The sequence below is a fragment of the Meleagris gallopavo genome, chromosome 20, assembly GCF_000146605.3.
Source record: "Meleagris gallopavo isolate NT-WF06-2002-E0010 breed Aviagen turkey brand Nicholas breeding stock chromosome 20, Turkey_5.1, whole genome shotgun sequence".
NCBI classification, from domain to species: Eukaryota; Metazoa; Chordata; class Aves; order Galliformes; family Phasianidae; genus Meleagris; species Meleagris gallopavo.
In genome coordinates, this window is record NC_015030.2 from 1,471,788 (window position 1) to 1,486,263 (window position 14,476).

Here is a 14,476-nt window from a genome sequence, read left to right on the forward strand (position 1 = left end):
GCAGAGCGGGGCTGGTCTCTGCTCACTGGTGAGAGGTGACAAGACAACGGGAAATGGCCTCAAGTTGAGCCAGGATAAGTTTAGGTTGGATATCAGGAAGCACTTCTTTACAGAAAGGGTTGTTAAGCACTGGAATAGGCTGCCCAGGAGGTGGTTGAGTCACCATCCCTCGATGTGTTTAAAAACCATTTGGATGTGGTGCTCAGGGACATGATTTAGTGGAGGGCTGTTAGTGAGGGTAGTTTGGTTGGGTCGTAGTTGGACTTGATGATCTTTAAAGTCTTTTCCAACCTGAGTGATTCTACGATTCTATCTTGAGTATGATCAATTCTATCTTGAGTATGATGACACAGCACATGCAGGATGACCAGGGGATCAGGCCCAGCCAAAAGGGTTCACGAAGGGCAGGTCCTGTCTGAGCAACCTGATCTCCTTCTGTGACCAGGTGATCCGCCTGTTGGGTGAGGGAAGGGCTGTGACCATATTGCTCCCTTACATCTCCATGACAGGAGGTTGTGGTGCAGCAGGAACCCTCTCATCTTGATGGGATGAGAGGGAATGGCCTCAGTTTGTGCCAGAGGAGTTTCAGGCTGGATATTAGTAAACATTTTTTCCTGAAAGAGTGGTCGGGCTTTGGCCCAGGCTGCCCAGGGAGATGGTGCAGTCACCATCCCTGGATGTGCCCAGGAACCATGTAGGTATGGCATTGAGGGACATGGTTTACTGGGAACGGTGGTGATGGGCTTACACTTGGATGTGATGATCCTAGAGATCTTTCTTCACCCTTAATGATTCTGTGATACAGATCACACTTCCCACACACACAGTGGATCTTGGGAAAAAAGTAGCTGTGAGTGAGTGCTTTACACCAGGTATCAGAGTTCAACCAAATTAAAACAGTTTGAAGCCACATCAGTAGCCCAAGCTGGTCTGTCACTTGGCCACAAATGTTCCCCACTGCCTCTGGCTTGGAGCTGGACCACTTCTAAAAGTACTGCTGCCATACTTATGAGTTTCAAAAGCACAAAGTTTAAGTATTGCCTTGGTTGCAAACGTGTGAAGAAACCAGTGGGAACACTCAGCAACCACATCAGGATCTCTGTTTTCATCACATCCAATATCTATACTCTTATCTGTGTAGAAACAGGTTCTGGAGCACAGGGAGCAACAATGGCAATTTATTAACAGCCACCTAAGTGCATCTTTGGATGATAGCTGCAAAGAGTCACCTACTAATTAATCTCTTGTGAAAAGAGACGGATTTCTGGAAGTCTGCTGATATGCAGCATCCAAATCTTCACAAACCTCAGGTCTGGCAGATTACTGCTATTGGTATGTTAAAGAATTCCTGTTTGGCAGATCTATTTAGCTCAGGGAACACACCACTGATTTCCACATTAGAAATTCTACTCTACAAGCTTGGAGAATAGATATATCCTAGTGATGGCTTGCTATAGTTGATGTTCTTGGAATGTATTGCCATGCTGCACTATTACAACACCTGCACACATCACCAAAGTCATTCAAATAATTACAACTTACCAGAACACCCTCAGCTTCTCAACTTTTCTGATTAAGCCCAGTCACGTCAGAGACTTGCACACAAGGCTGAGCATGCTTCTCACCCAGCCACGTCGGGGATCGAAAGAGACGTAAAACCAGCTGAAGCCTTACTTTCTACAGCCTTCAGTACAGAGTTCTCAAAGCTCTCTTAAAACTGTTGGAATACTATGAATTAGCTTCAGTGCTCGCCCCTCTGCTTAACCTGCAGCGTGGTTGGGAAGTCAGTGCTGCTGGAAAGAATGGGGCATGTTTTCAAGCATCCTGTCATGGAGCAGAACTAGAATTCAGGTTTCTGAGAATACTAAAGTGCTTTACTTGAAGTTGAGCCTAAATTTTTTGTGCAGTAACAAGTCCAGAAGGCTATGTTTGTAACTGTTACAATGGGGAAACTGGCATTTTGCTGAAATACAGCCCGTTGGCTAGATGGAACGTGTGTCAGCACCCGTGTGTCAGCAGTGGCAGCTGACAGCTTCACACACATAATCGATGACACAAATCCTTCTCGGGACACTGCATGAATTTGCCGCGTTTCATGTGAAAGCAAACGTGAAGCACTGCACCACGTCTAGTCAGTAGCCTTTTCTGGCAAAATTAGCAACTGCTTTACTCCGTTTCACACTTAGAGGCTATTTAACTTCTGCTGCCAGTCCCCAGTTCCATGAATGAAACTAACTGGGAGGCAATGCAGGCAGACAGCAAGAGGAGGAGACCCACACACTCTCAGCCTCGACATTCAGCTCCCATTGAAGGCTGTACTAGACGGGCCACTCACCTAGCTTATCTCTCATGAGTGAGATGTTAATATGCCCTGTAGCTCAGGCAAATCTTGCTGTGAAATCTTTAACTCATCAGGAGGATGACCACCACTACTGTATCTAACAACCAAGTTCTGTTTACACTGTCGTTATAGCACTAAAGTACACAGCTTCTTGAAAACCACATAAGGGGGAAAGCAGCATTCATATGAACCCAACAAAGACCACTTTCCCATCCACTGCATCCTCCAGAATTTATTTCCTGAAATATAGAAGAGCGCTGCATTTTGTCAAGGAGAAGGAAAAAGAAAATGCCTTGACACGAGCCTCATTTCAGTATTATCTGGATTATCAGGAACAGCCTTAGACTGTCAGGCCCGTGTGTGCTGAACAACAGCAGTTCCCACTTTGTGGGAGGACACATTTTTCAAGTCGGATTTTGAAATGCCTGTTGCTAAAGATTTTATGAGTGTTTTTTTTTTTTTTTTCTTTTTTTAACATAAAGACGACACCATCTGGAGTGCATTAAACTTGTTCCTTTATAAAAAGAGAGCTGGAGCCATCTGAGCGATTATGTTCACGATGGCAGTGCAGACTTCAACATAATACAGAGCAGATGCTAACAACTTCCATGAAAAAAAAGTATCTTTGTTAAGTTAGTGCAGTGTTTGATGGATTCAAGCAACGGAACTAAGAATTACTGGGCAGTGAAACCTGTTGATATTATAAATCCTGTCACAACACACATGAGTATCAGCCAGTACTGCAAACAACGTGGCTATAAAGTTATCAAAAAGTTAAATTTCTGTAGTACTCTGCTCTCCCTTCTTGACTGCTAACACAAAAGGATTCAGTCATGCAACTCTCCAGAGCCCTTATCGCCCGAGCTGATTTTATACAAATAAATCCAGGCAGCCGCTGAAAGATCAAGGCAGCCAAAAATCTTTCATTTATTCTGTAAGTTTTAGTTCAGTTCTTGCGAAGAAAAGATTTAATGCCTCCCACACAGTTTGAAAGTTGCACTATAAACGACTTTTCCCTGAAAACAGAAGACAGCTTTTTCACCCCAAATTCCACCAATGGCTTCAAAGGAACACATGAAAAGAAGTCACCTACCAGTGCAGCAGAAGGCACCAACCCATCCAAACTCAACCAGCTACAACAGTGCTCTGCCCTCAGATGTAAGTCATGCTATCTTCCTGGCTTCCCTTCAGTAAAGCAGTCAAAAGGGCATTGAAATTTAGAACAGTTTTTATATGTAAGCTTGGTACCTTATTCTTCCTTAAGTTGAGGATATTCTCCCTAAACCAATCAACAGCTATTGACAGGAAGGCAACATGCTCAGCCAAATCCCAGAGGTGCTGCATCTCTTCAGACTTGATCATCACCCGGCAGTGATTTGTGCGTGCAAGTCATAGTTCAGCTCCATGGCACACAGGTATTTGTTACACTACGAATACCACTGGCAGTTCAAGAACAGTGGGCACTACAAACTGGGTAAAATTAAACCAAGTTTTGGCAAAAGCCAATGAAGATACATCCTCAGTGACTCCAGCACAATTCAGAAGGCATTATAGCAGAACCTGAGGTCACCAAGGAAAGAGTAAAGAAACCTTCTGGTACCAGCTGAACTTCTATAGAGGAATTTCTCCGCAAGCAGTCAGGTGGACTTACAGACTCCAAGAGAAAAGGGAATAACTCACAAAGCGGGAGGAGTTGTCGTTTTTCACCGTCTTCGCATTCCCGAAGGATTCCAGAATGGGATTTGCCTGCAGAAGCTGACGCTCCAGCTCCCCCTAAAAGCCACACAAACAGAACAGCACATGGACATGAACACAGTGCACGTGATGAAAGCTTCCTACACCCTGCTTCTTCCTGATGTCACTTTTTTACCCAGGTGGTGGCAGTGGTGCCATCTTCAGAAGGAGGTTATCAGCCCTCCCCTCACTGCAGTCTCTTCCATCCAGTGAAGAATGTGCTCTGTGCTCGTTTCACACACACAGGGGGGGGACTGAATAGGACTCGATGGATGTTGCAAATCATTGAAGATGGAGAACAAAAATTCACACCTAGGGCTGATGAAATTAGGCACAGACTTCAAATGCCTGAGAGGAAAAAAACTAATTAAAGATTTTTCGCTCTCTTTTGTTATTTGACAGCACATCCATTTTCCACACTGAATTTGAAATCGGTGAAGTGCTCGTTTCCCATCAGTCACATTCATGTCACTGGAACATCTCTGACCTGAATGCACCTAAAAGTATGTCACAACGGCACAGTGGGAATTGAGTAACACCAAATGCAAAGATCATTTTCAAACTGCCCAATTCAGCCAAAATTGCTAGGCATCTTTAATATATATATATATATATATGTATATATATTTTTTTTAAGTGCTTCCTTCAGCTCAAGCCAATGGATGTAGAAATCAAAGCACTTATCTTAAGGAAATTGCACAACAGCTTTTACAATTGCTGCTCACGAGGAGCTCTGTAACAAAAGAAGTCTGTGCTGCTTCCACGAGCCCGAGAGGCACGCAGGAAGGTATGACATTGTTTTCCTGCTTTAAAAGATAGTTTAAAAAATTAGAAGTGAAGCTGTATCTCTCTGGAATGTAGTCCCAAAAACTGAAGTTCGTGTTCATAAACCTGCTTTTTCCAGTTGTTTATAGCATAGATGAATACAGACCCCACACTGAGCATTTTGGAATGGAAACTTCAGTCTCTTTAGGCCTCCACAAGGCAGATTCTCACACGGGAATTTTACGGGTTAACACTGAGACTGTCATTTTTAATATTCAATTATATTTCAAGTCCTTCTGGAAACAAATGGCTGTTTGCTTTCTAACAGGGACCTCACGTTATCTGCTCAGAACTTGGTTACATCCAAACATTCCTTTGGGACTACATATTCTATGAACTCCAAAGGAACTGAGGAAAACTAAATGCATGCATCTCAGCCCCGACCACACTTGGGCCACAGTGCCAATGAACCACAGCTGGGGCTGACAACATCACAGCCCTTAGGAGTACTTTTAAATCGATAAAACGTGTAGTTTGAAGGAAATAAGATCACTGTTATAGCTGCTGTGTGGACATAGGAATCTCTTAAGACTATGAACTGCTTAACAGAGGTGTCAGTCAGGAAAAAGCATTTGCTGACACCAATCCTCCCATCCCCTCTCCCAACCACACTGCAGCTCCTGTTCAGACACCAAATAAAAATGAAAAGCTTGCTTACCATGCTGCACACAGCTTGAAACAAACCACGCTACGTATATTAAACGCAGCAAGCATGTCACAGCTTACATTTCAAATTCTATCTATTCTGGAAAAGAAAGCACACTGACTTCAGAATTGGGCTTTTCTACAGAGCATTGCTGTGCTGCCTGAAAGCTCTGCGCTCCAGAATGCTTCGACCATGCTTTAAGTGCTTCTGTGCACCACAGCACTGATTCAGCCTTGTGCACAGGAACCCTTGCAACACAACATGAAATCACCCTACTGGCATCCTCCAGCAGAATGCAGTAAGTTCTGTAGTGCATTTTTATGATTATCTCAGGGGTTTTGAAGGAAGCACTCAGCAGTGCCGTCAGAGAGGTGAGAAGCAGTGACTGCAGCCCGGCCAGCTCTGCTGCTGTCCTTCACACGTGGACTTTCCACGGCCATTGCTATGTGCAAACCTTGCACAGTGCAGAATAGCTGCTGAAAAGAACGGTGGTAAAACATTTTAAACTGGATTTAGTGATTTTCATTTCTAGATAGATTGCTTTAGAGTCAAAAACATTTCTGAGGAAGCATTCAGTGCCTTGGAAAGAGTTTAAGTTTGGTCTACAGGCATATCTCCAGCATAGGCATCTAATCAGAACTTGGAAAAAGCAGTATTGAAACTGTGGAAAAAGTGAAGTCATGCAATACATCATGCAGGACAACGTTAAGATAAGGACGGATTGTTGTCTCAGTTTCAGAAACACCAGCATCCCAGTGGCTTGGGTCGTTGTGAAGACTGGGGAGCAGGGAGCTACATGCTACTCACATACAACAGGGGTCCACTCTGTAGTTCAAAATGACATCGAAACAGAGATGTTAATGATTATGGTTTATGCAATATCAACACTTCTGGATTAGCATGTTTCCACCGATACATTTCAAATGTCTGCCAACAAAGAATTCAATTCAACTGCACGCTGAGTCTAAGCTAAAGGAGAGTTAGCTCAATGCTTTATTTCTGGAACAAGGAAATTCTTCAGTAAAAAGAAAAAGCCCACAACTTTGAATTGTCTGAGGTTTGGATGGAGGAAGGATCAGGTTAAGTACGAAGAATGTCTGTAACTTCTGAAAATGAGACCACGGGGCTCCGACACACGATTGGGTTACAGAGGTTTAAGGAGTTACCACACACTGGCAAAGGCACCACCGCTGTCCGTGTGGCTTCCTGCTGCCTCCAGTAAACCAAAGCTCCCTCCCTTCCCCCTTCCCCACAGGGAGTTAAGATGCACTACGGTCAGCTTTCAGAAAACGGGGGGAGAACGCAACCAGCTAACTTAACTCATGGCAGCTTCTTGAATTACCAGGCCTCGTCTGTATCACACAGAGCCACTGCAGAGCGTTCTGCTTATTTGAAAAGCTCACGCCCAGGACAAAGAGGCATCACTTACCATCTCAGGTTAGAGACCGGAGCGTGCATCTCGCATGATATGTGGGAATAAGCTCTTCTTCCCACAGTCTTACCCTCAGCTTCCATCTTATTCTCCTCTTGATGCTCAGAAGCAATGCTGCACAGCGTGGGCAAGCTGAGTTGGAGTGGGGTGGCTGCTGGCCCAAGACAGGGCTGGGCAGCATGAGCCTGCAGCTCCAACCAGCCCGAGATGACAGCAGCTGGGACTCACAGTGCTAACTCAGTTGGGCAGGTACCACGGCACTCACACACCTAGTTTGGTGAGCCATGGGGATGCTCCAATCCTGAATCAAACAGATACACCGAGCCCTACACACCTGAGAACTGAAGTTTTGGCCAGGTTACCTGAGCAGCTATAAAAACATTCAGGGAAAATCATATGTTAACCAGAAGTATTTTGCCACCTCCAATGACCCCCATCCTTTATTTAGCACAAAGAACTGCTGTCCTCCCGTATGGCACACTCACTCAGTATGCACACAGCACCCTGGGGAAGCTCAGCTCAAGAGGAGGTTACCCAGGTGCTCCAGGACAGGGACACCCACGGTGTGAGGAGCAGTGCTCTGCAATGCCTTGGAGCCTGTAAGCTCTTCACCAGCCCACGCTCTCAACAAAGCCACTTAAATAGTTACTGAAATTACTATTAGCTGTATAGAACATGGGGCAAAGCTTGTGCAGATAAATGGAAATCGACAGAAAATAGAGATGAAGGTCACCTACACAACTTTAAAAGCATAAAGAAGAACACTTGCCTGATGTTTCACGGGTTTGGGTGATTCGGGCTGTTCGTTGCAAACAAACAAACGCACATGTTAGCAAGTAAGCATTCCAGCTGCAAGTCACATCCCACATTATTCATGTCAGTAGGTTTAGTTTAACCGTGTACTACTCACTTCATACAAACTATTTGGCTTTAGAAAGGGAGTTATTCACTTGCCAGTGCATGCACAAAATGCTAAAACCTGTTCTTATGCAAAGAACTAATTTCAAATACAATACAAGATGACAGAGGGACCTTGAGCAGCAAGAGAAAAGGGCAGTGGCATGATTTGTTTTACACTGTTTTCCACAGTTCTGCCAAATAAACACCCATAATGCTAATTAACTATTTCTCCACAGTCCCAGTCCCTGCAGGGTGGTTTTGTATGAATGAAATGATCATTATTCCTTAAAGAATAAGGCAGGTTATGGCAGAACGTATGAGGAAAGCAAAATCCTTAAGATGTCTGAAGTTTTGTTTCTGGGCTGCACATCAAATATTTAACAGATGCAGACCCTCCAACAACACCAGGCTTGCTTCTTTCACTCAAGAGCAAGCATCAAAAGAAACAAAATCTTAAGAAACCGAAATACCTACAGGTTTTACCAGGAAAGAAGCTATGAATGGAAAATAAGCCCCCACAGTTCAACTCTGCACAGCTCCTGCAGAAGCACACGTTTTCACTCTCATTGTTATATTTGTGACTCCATCTGCAAGTTTTCCAAACTTAAGCTTCACTGCACAGAGCCTGAGAGGGAGAAATACTGCACAGCACAGATCTCCACTCCAAGTCAGATACTTGGTATCCACTGTTTGCCTGTTATTTCGAAGCTCTAGAACTGCTTTAGTGCAAGAAAACAGATTTGGATAGAGTTCCTCAAAGCAGCTGCCAGAGCCTCACCTCATTCAGATAGTGGTGTGAATTCAGCAAAGCTCAATCATATCTGCTTGGAAAACAACTCTGGCATCTGAAAATAAGGTTCAATGTTGCAGTCTAAGACCAGCAGTCCTCAAGCAGTGGGAAAGGACAGGCACAACTCAGAGGCATTTGCTTACTGCACTGCTCTCTCCAGGTCTCATTCCCTCACTCGGAACAGGGCTGAGCACCAGACAGACATTTAACTTCTCCCATTCAATGAGGGCAGTTATAGCACACCTGGGAAATCCTCATCACAGGGAGCCTCCATCTGAGCCAGCCAACCCAAGGTCCTGTACTCCAAAAAACCAATTACATCTCTTCTGAAGAGATTAAATTAAACAACTTTGCATTTCACCTTCAAAGGCCAATGCAGGTAACTAAGTAATCACAGCTATTTCTGAGGCTTAAAGCAGTATCAGCAGGAGAGCTGGATTTTAGTGAAAATAGAGGACTTGTATTGATTACAGGGCGAAGAAAGAAAACAGGCATTCCTTTCATTCTGGCACTGTCCAGATCTGGTTCAGATGAGTAGAAATGGAGTTAGTAGTGATGGATGTCATTAATAGAACTCAGCTTCTTATTTTCAGTCTCGGTATTACATTATCTGCTGATTACAAATATCTGACCACAAATAGGGTCCAGATCTGCCCATAGGCAGCATTCCCCAACCCCACACAGCCTGCAGTACGTGCAAGTTAGCAGTGATCCCTGGGCAGTAAGCAGCACTTTTTTCATCCCTTTGGAAAGCTGGGTAGGCAATCTACTTTATTTCTGTATTTTGCAGCAACTAAACCCATGGTGTTTGTAAACCAAAGCAGAATGCAGGAGTTAGAATTAGGGCTCACTACACAATCACAGTAAAGCAGCTCTGTAACACACGCATTAACACATTCCATTCTTTTTTCTTAGTCCTACCCCCAGTACGTCTGTGAGTGATGAGTCACAAAGCTGAACAGAACCCTCCTTTTTGTCCACGTCTTCTTTCTCAATCTGTTCAAAACCCTCTCTCACTAGTTTCCCACCCTACTCTAACCAGTTACCCAATCTTGTTTTCTTCTTCTCATTTCAAATGTCGTCTCCACATCTCCTGACCATCCAGAAAAATAACTGAGAGCAAAGGAGGTGCCACACACAGCCCAGAGGCAGCTGAGCACAGCAGGAGATAAGTGTGGGTCACCTCCAGGCTGAGACAGCTGAGTTAAAGCACCCTGACTCTTTGTAAGGCTGCTCCACACATGGCACAATTAGCAACTGAATAAACCATGAATCAGATTTACCTGCAAACTTCTTAACGGCCCCCTCTCCCACAGTCTGTAGAGGTCAAATCTGTTGAACGTGAAGCTACAAGCTTTCAGTTGTCAACAAACACCTTCCAGCTTCCTCCCTTGCTGCACACCAACCCAGCAGCCCATGTGCCCTCTGTGAAGCCAACCAAGCTCACTGTGAATGATCCAGGCCCACTGCCACCCACCTTCAGCCTGTTTTTAGTGCTCCCTCCCTTACGTGTCTCTAGGAAGCCTACTCCATTCCTAGACAACAGACTCGGTATCACTCGCTCAGCCACGTTCCACAGTTAATACTGCTTCTCTTTCACACTGGACCTCACCCAACCCACTGCAGGGGCACAGGAGAGCCCCGCTGGGAAGCAAAAGCCTCACAGCCAAGTTCTGAACACCAAACACGGCCGTGCTGTGCTCCAAGAGACAGGTACAGCTCTACGTGCCGCTCCTCACGTGTGCTCCCGAGGAACGCGCCTGGTGATGTAGAAATTGAAGCGTTACTCCGGTGAGACCTGAGGTGCCCAACTGGAAGCTGAGTTTTTGTAACATCTTTACAAGTCCGTCTGTCAGGCTGAAGGTAACCCTAGAACAGCACTGGGAAAATAACTATTCCTTCATCAGCGTGCAAAGTGCTTCATAAACAAGCCCATGCAGAACTCAGCTATCTCACTAATAAGCGTGTCAGTCATTGATGAGGATGGATAAAAATAAATCCCTAACTCACAGTCTATTTAACAAGACTATTTAGCATCTCCTCTATGAGAACACAAGTGTTGTACAGCATTGCAGTATTGCAGACCACTACTGAACCTCTGCAGTTTCCAATGAACATGTCAACAGGAACAAACTGGGGCTGTGTATATAACTCCAGTTCTGACACTTCTAGACTTCTGGGTGTTAGCTGTGTAGGTTGGGTGTTGTCTGCAATAAGTAAAAACAAGTTGTTACAGAAAGGGAAATTCATTTTCAAAACCGTTTTGGTTACACAGTCTGTGTGCTTCAAAAACTTGGTGCTTAATAAGGCACAGCAGTGAATGAAGTGTACAATCAAAGCATCCAACTTTCATCCAGGACCTATTCCTTTTTAGGGGCTAAAACTAAGTTTTGTAAGAAATAAAAGCTTCCCCAGTCTCCATCATGCCAATGATGGTTCACAAAGCAGCCAATCACAACAGCCACCTTCAGAACTCTGGGGATGAACATCACCAACCCGAACGATCTCACAGGGAGGAGGAAATTAAACTGCTGGTTGAACTGTGCTTTAAACTGAGTTTGCCAACACTGCCTTAAAGAAAGTAACTCACCCTTCCCTTCACTGACGCGTCGCACCCAGCTTACCCCTTTCCCTGTATCTCCTCAATTCATACAAATATTCATCTCTGCTAAAGCCAGGCTGACATTAAGAGCACAGCCTGAGCCTGTATCAGTTTCCAAGCCAGTGAGTGGCCACAGGAATTGTTATGCTGACAAAGGGGTGCTTCTTTTAGCAACTATACTGGCACAAAGTGGAAGCACAGCACAAATGAGGCCAATATCCAATCTCTTTTATACAATCAGAAATGAGGCTCCAAGTGATCAGGCACTGGAATGGGCTCCCATAGAGGTTGTGTAATCCCCATCCCTCAAGCTTTTCAAAACAGCTCAGAGTCTTGAGCAACCTCCTCTAACTTACAAGCGTGACCCACTCAAAAGAGCAGCTGGCAAGAGGCTTGCAGACATCTCTTTTGAACAGAGGCACCCTAAGCTATCACAGCATATTTAAGAACAGCTGTTACAAATCCAGGCTGCATAATTCACTTACCCCCAGAAAGGTGTGGGCAATTTTACTCATGCAGAAATAGTAAAAGGTGCAGGTTCTGTTCAAGGTTATTCAGTGGAAAGCCAATAACACCATAAGCCAGAACCCATGTAGAAAACCACATCTTATGGAAGACATCCTAAATAGCCTTCTGCAAACCCACACATACCCCTAGTAAGTCATGTATGAACACCTGTCCAGTACTGTTGATGCAAAGACTTCCCTTTAAGGCCTGTGACAGATGAGACAACCTGCAGTCCATTCAGACTGCATGACATGCTCTGAGAAAACCTAACATTGATTTGCTCTGTGCAATAAACCAGCAACAACTGGAATAAGCAGTAACTTATAGGCGCATGTAATTTGCTTTCAAGTAGAGGGAAGATTCATGTTTCCCCCTACTTTCAACTTGATCTCTCCAAATCTATCTCCAAAGTATTCTTTCTATTTCTCGCCCTTCAAACCCTTGGCTTTCCTTTCTTCATAAATTCATCCCAACTCAAAATCTGTTTCTCCAGAAATTCAAGCCCTGACACAGGAAGACTGACAGCTCTGACATCCTAGTGCTTAGTGCTGCCCACTAGGGAAGTAGCAGGAGGTGCTGCTAAGCCAGAAAATGCACCCTGAGGCCTGTGGTTCTCCTGGAGAAAGGCATGCACACACCAGTACAGATGAGAGCTACCTACCTGCCTTACAGTAAAGTTAAATAAATACTTCACTGCAAAGTGCTCCAAGTGCTCACAGTAATAGACATTGAAGCCCATTCACATGCAACTAGCAATAGGATGACAGGAAACAGCTTCACATGACAACAGGAGAGGTTCAGGTTGGATATTAGGAAAAATATCTTCTCTGAAGCAGTGGTCAGGCGCTGGAATGGGCTGCCCAAGGAGGTGGTGGAGTCACCATCCCTGGAGGTGCCGAAGAAACATTCAGATGTTGTACTGAGGGATGTGGGTTAGTGGGAAATACTGGTGGTGGGTGGATGGTTGGACTGGATGGTCTTGGAGGACTTTCCCAGCATTGGTGATTGTATGATACAGCCAGTTCACACACACACTAGTACTAAAGACTGCATCTGATAGGAAACAAGTCCACTAGGAACTGTTCATGCTAATGAAATATCTTTAGAAAACAGATTTACTGCATCCGAAAGTTTTGATACTATTTCTAATAGTAACTCCTGCACACAGCTGACACGAAATGGAAATGCCATTGCTAGCTGTTTGTTTCACCCACTAAAGAGAAAACGGTTGATCAAAGTTGCATAGATTATGTTACAGCTCATCATTAATTAAAGTTAATTTTATTATTTTATTTTCAATTGAATTTGGTAGAACAATAAAGAAAAAGAAGATTTCCCAACTTACAGGAATATTATGGTCCTTTCTTCCTTTATGGGAGGAAGCAACGTGAGCAAGGTACTGAATAACCTTCTTAGTGTTTTCAGTCTTCCCGGCACCAGATTCGCCTCTGCAAAACATTTTAAACATTTTCCTCAACATTGATTTTTCAACAGCTTGTCAATTCTTCGATAATGACAACCCCCAGTTATTCCACTTACGGCTCAGATACGCAACAGAACTTCAGTAACCATCTAAAACCAAAATCCTGGAGTTGCAAGGAGCTGCAAAGCATTTGTTTAAAATACCTCCTTCATCCTAAAGATCTCCTCAGCATTAGGATGTTGATACAATATGTAACATTTGTTTGATTAAAAGCTTCTGACTAGATGCCTGAATTCCTATGGTACTGTAAGTAATGAGAAACAGACCTGTTCTTTGCCCAGAGACAGATTTTTTTCCGGACTGCAAATACATACATTTAAACTATTAAACATTTAGTGCATCTCATATTCCAGGACCCGGTTATGAGAATTACCAAGCTGATGGAAACTCTCAACATCTCCAGATGTTTCAAAATACAGCAAGGCACACTTTAAGCATTCAGACTCTCCACGGCTCCTCTCAGTCTGTGAGCTGGCTTCAAACACACTTGTAGCCACGGGGCTGCATCCATTCATTAAGAAATGAATTGGTGCAGAGTGGTACGGTGCTCCATCAATAAAGGCAGCTAACACATACGTTATTCTTAAGACAGATTGAAAGCAGAACGTCAGAATTCACTGGAAGATTGCCATATGGGGTATCCTAAACTCAACTGCCTACATGGTACAGGCAGAGCTCTGGCCAAGCCCACAGCACAGCAAACACAAATGATGCTATGGATTTTTATTATTTTAAATAAATCCACTCACAGACACTACCAGGTCTGCCTCAGTGATGCAACTGGCTGTTAATCACTGCAAAGAGATCTCGTTTCAAGTGCGACAGGGACTCGCTTGCATTTCGAGAATAGCAAACTAAAAAGCACTTTGTTACGTGGCGTTGCACTGAAAGAGCTGAAGTTCTTCTGTATTGAATGGTGGTTCCCAGCATTCAGAAACCCACCAGCCCTGGAACGACATGCTGCGTGCCTGCAGGTTTCTCAGTTGAGGTTTTTAAATGGAAACTTAATTTCCTAGGGGGATCCAAGTGCATCCTTCTGCAGCCTCCATAAACCATAGGGTTACCTAACCAAGCTGCACCCGTTGGCTTTGTAGCCAGTGTGTCCTCTTGGTACTGGATACCTCCAAATCAGGTTAGGTGGGCAACTCGGAAGCACCCAACATCTACAAAAATGGGACAGCACAGCAGCTGAAAGTGTTACTGTGCATACGCAGAC

General features: G+C 44.2%; 1 protein-coding gene across 2 annotated transcripts in view; it reads right to left on the reverse strand.

The window, feature by feature from the left end:
* MYH10 (myosin heavy chain 10) overlaps nt 1-13,260 on the reverse strand; it is a 50,925-nt gene extending 37,665 nt beyond the window's left edge. The window contains exons 1-3 of one of the 2 annotated variants that reach the window (XM_010721213.3): nt 13,123-13,240; nt 5,559-7,777; nt 4,022-4,114 (exon numbers count right to left, since the gene is read on the reverse strand). In XM_010721213.3, the coding sequence (XP_010719515.1) occupies nt 4,022-4,114; nt 5,559-5,561 (96 nt within the window). In that variant the 5' untranslated portion in view covers nt 5,562-7,777; nt 13,123-13,240. Of the gene's footprint in view, nt 1-4,021; nt 4,115-5,558; nt 7,778-13,122 lie in introns of both variants that reach the window. The other variant, XM_010721212.2, reaches the window with a different exon arrangement.
* Nucleotides 13,261-14,476: the final 1,216 nt, after the last annotated feature.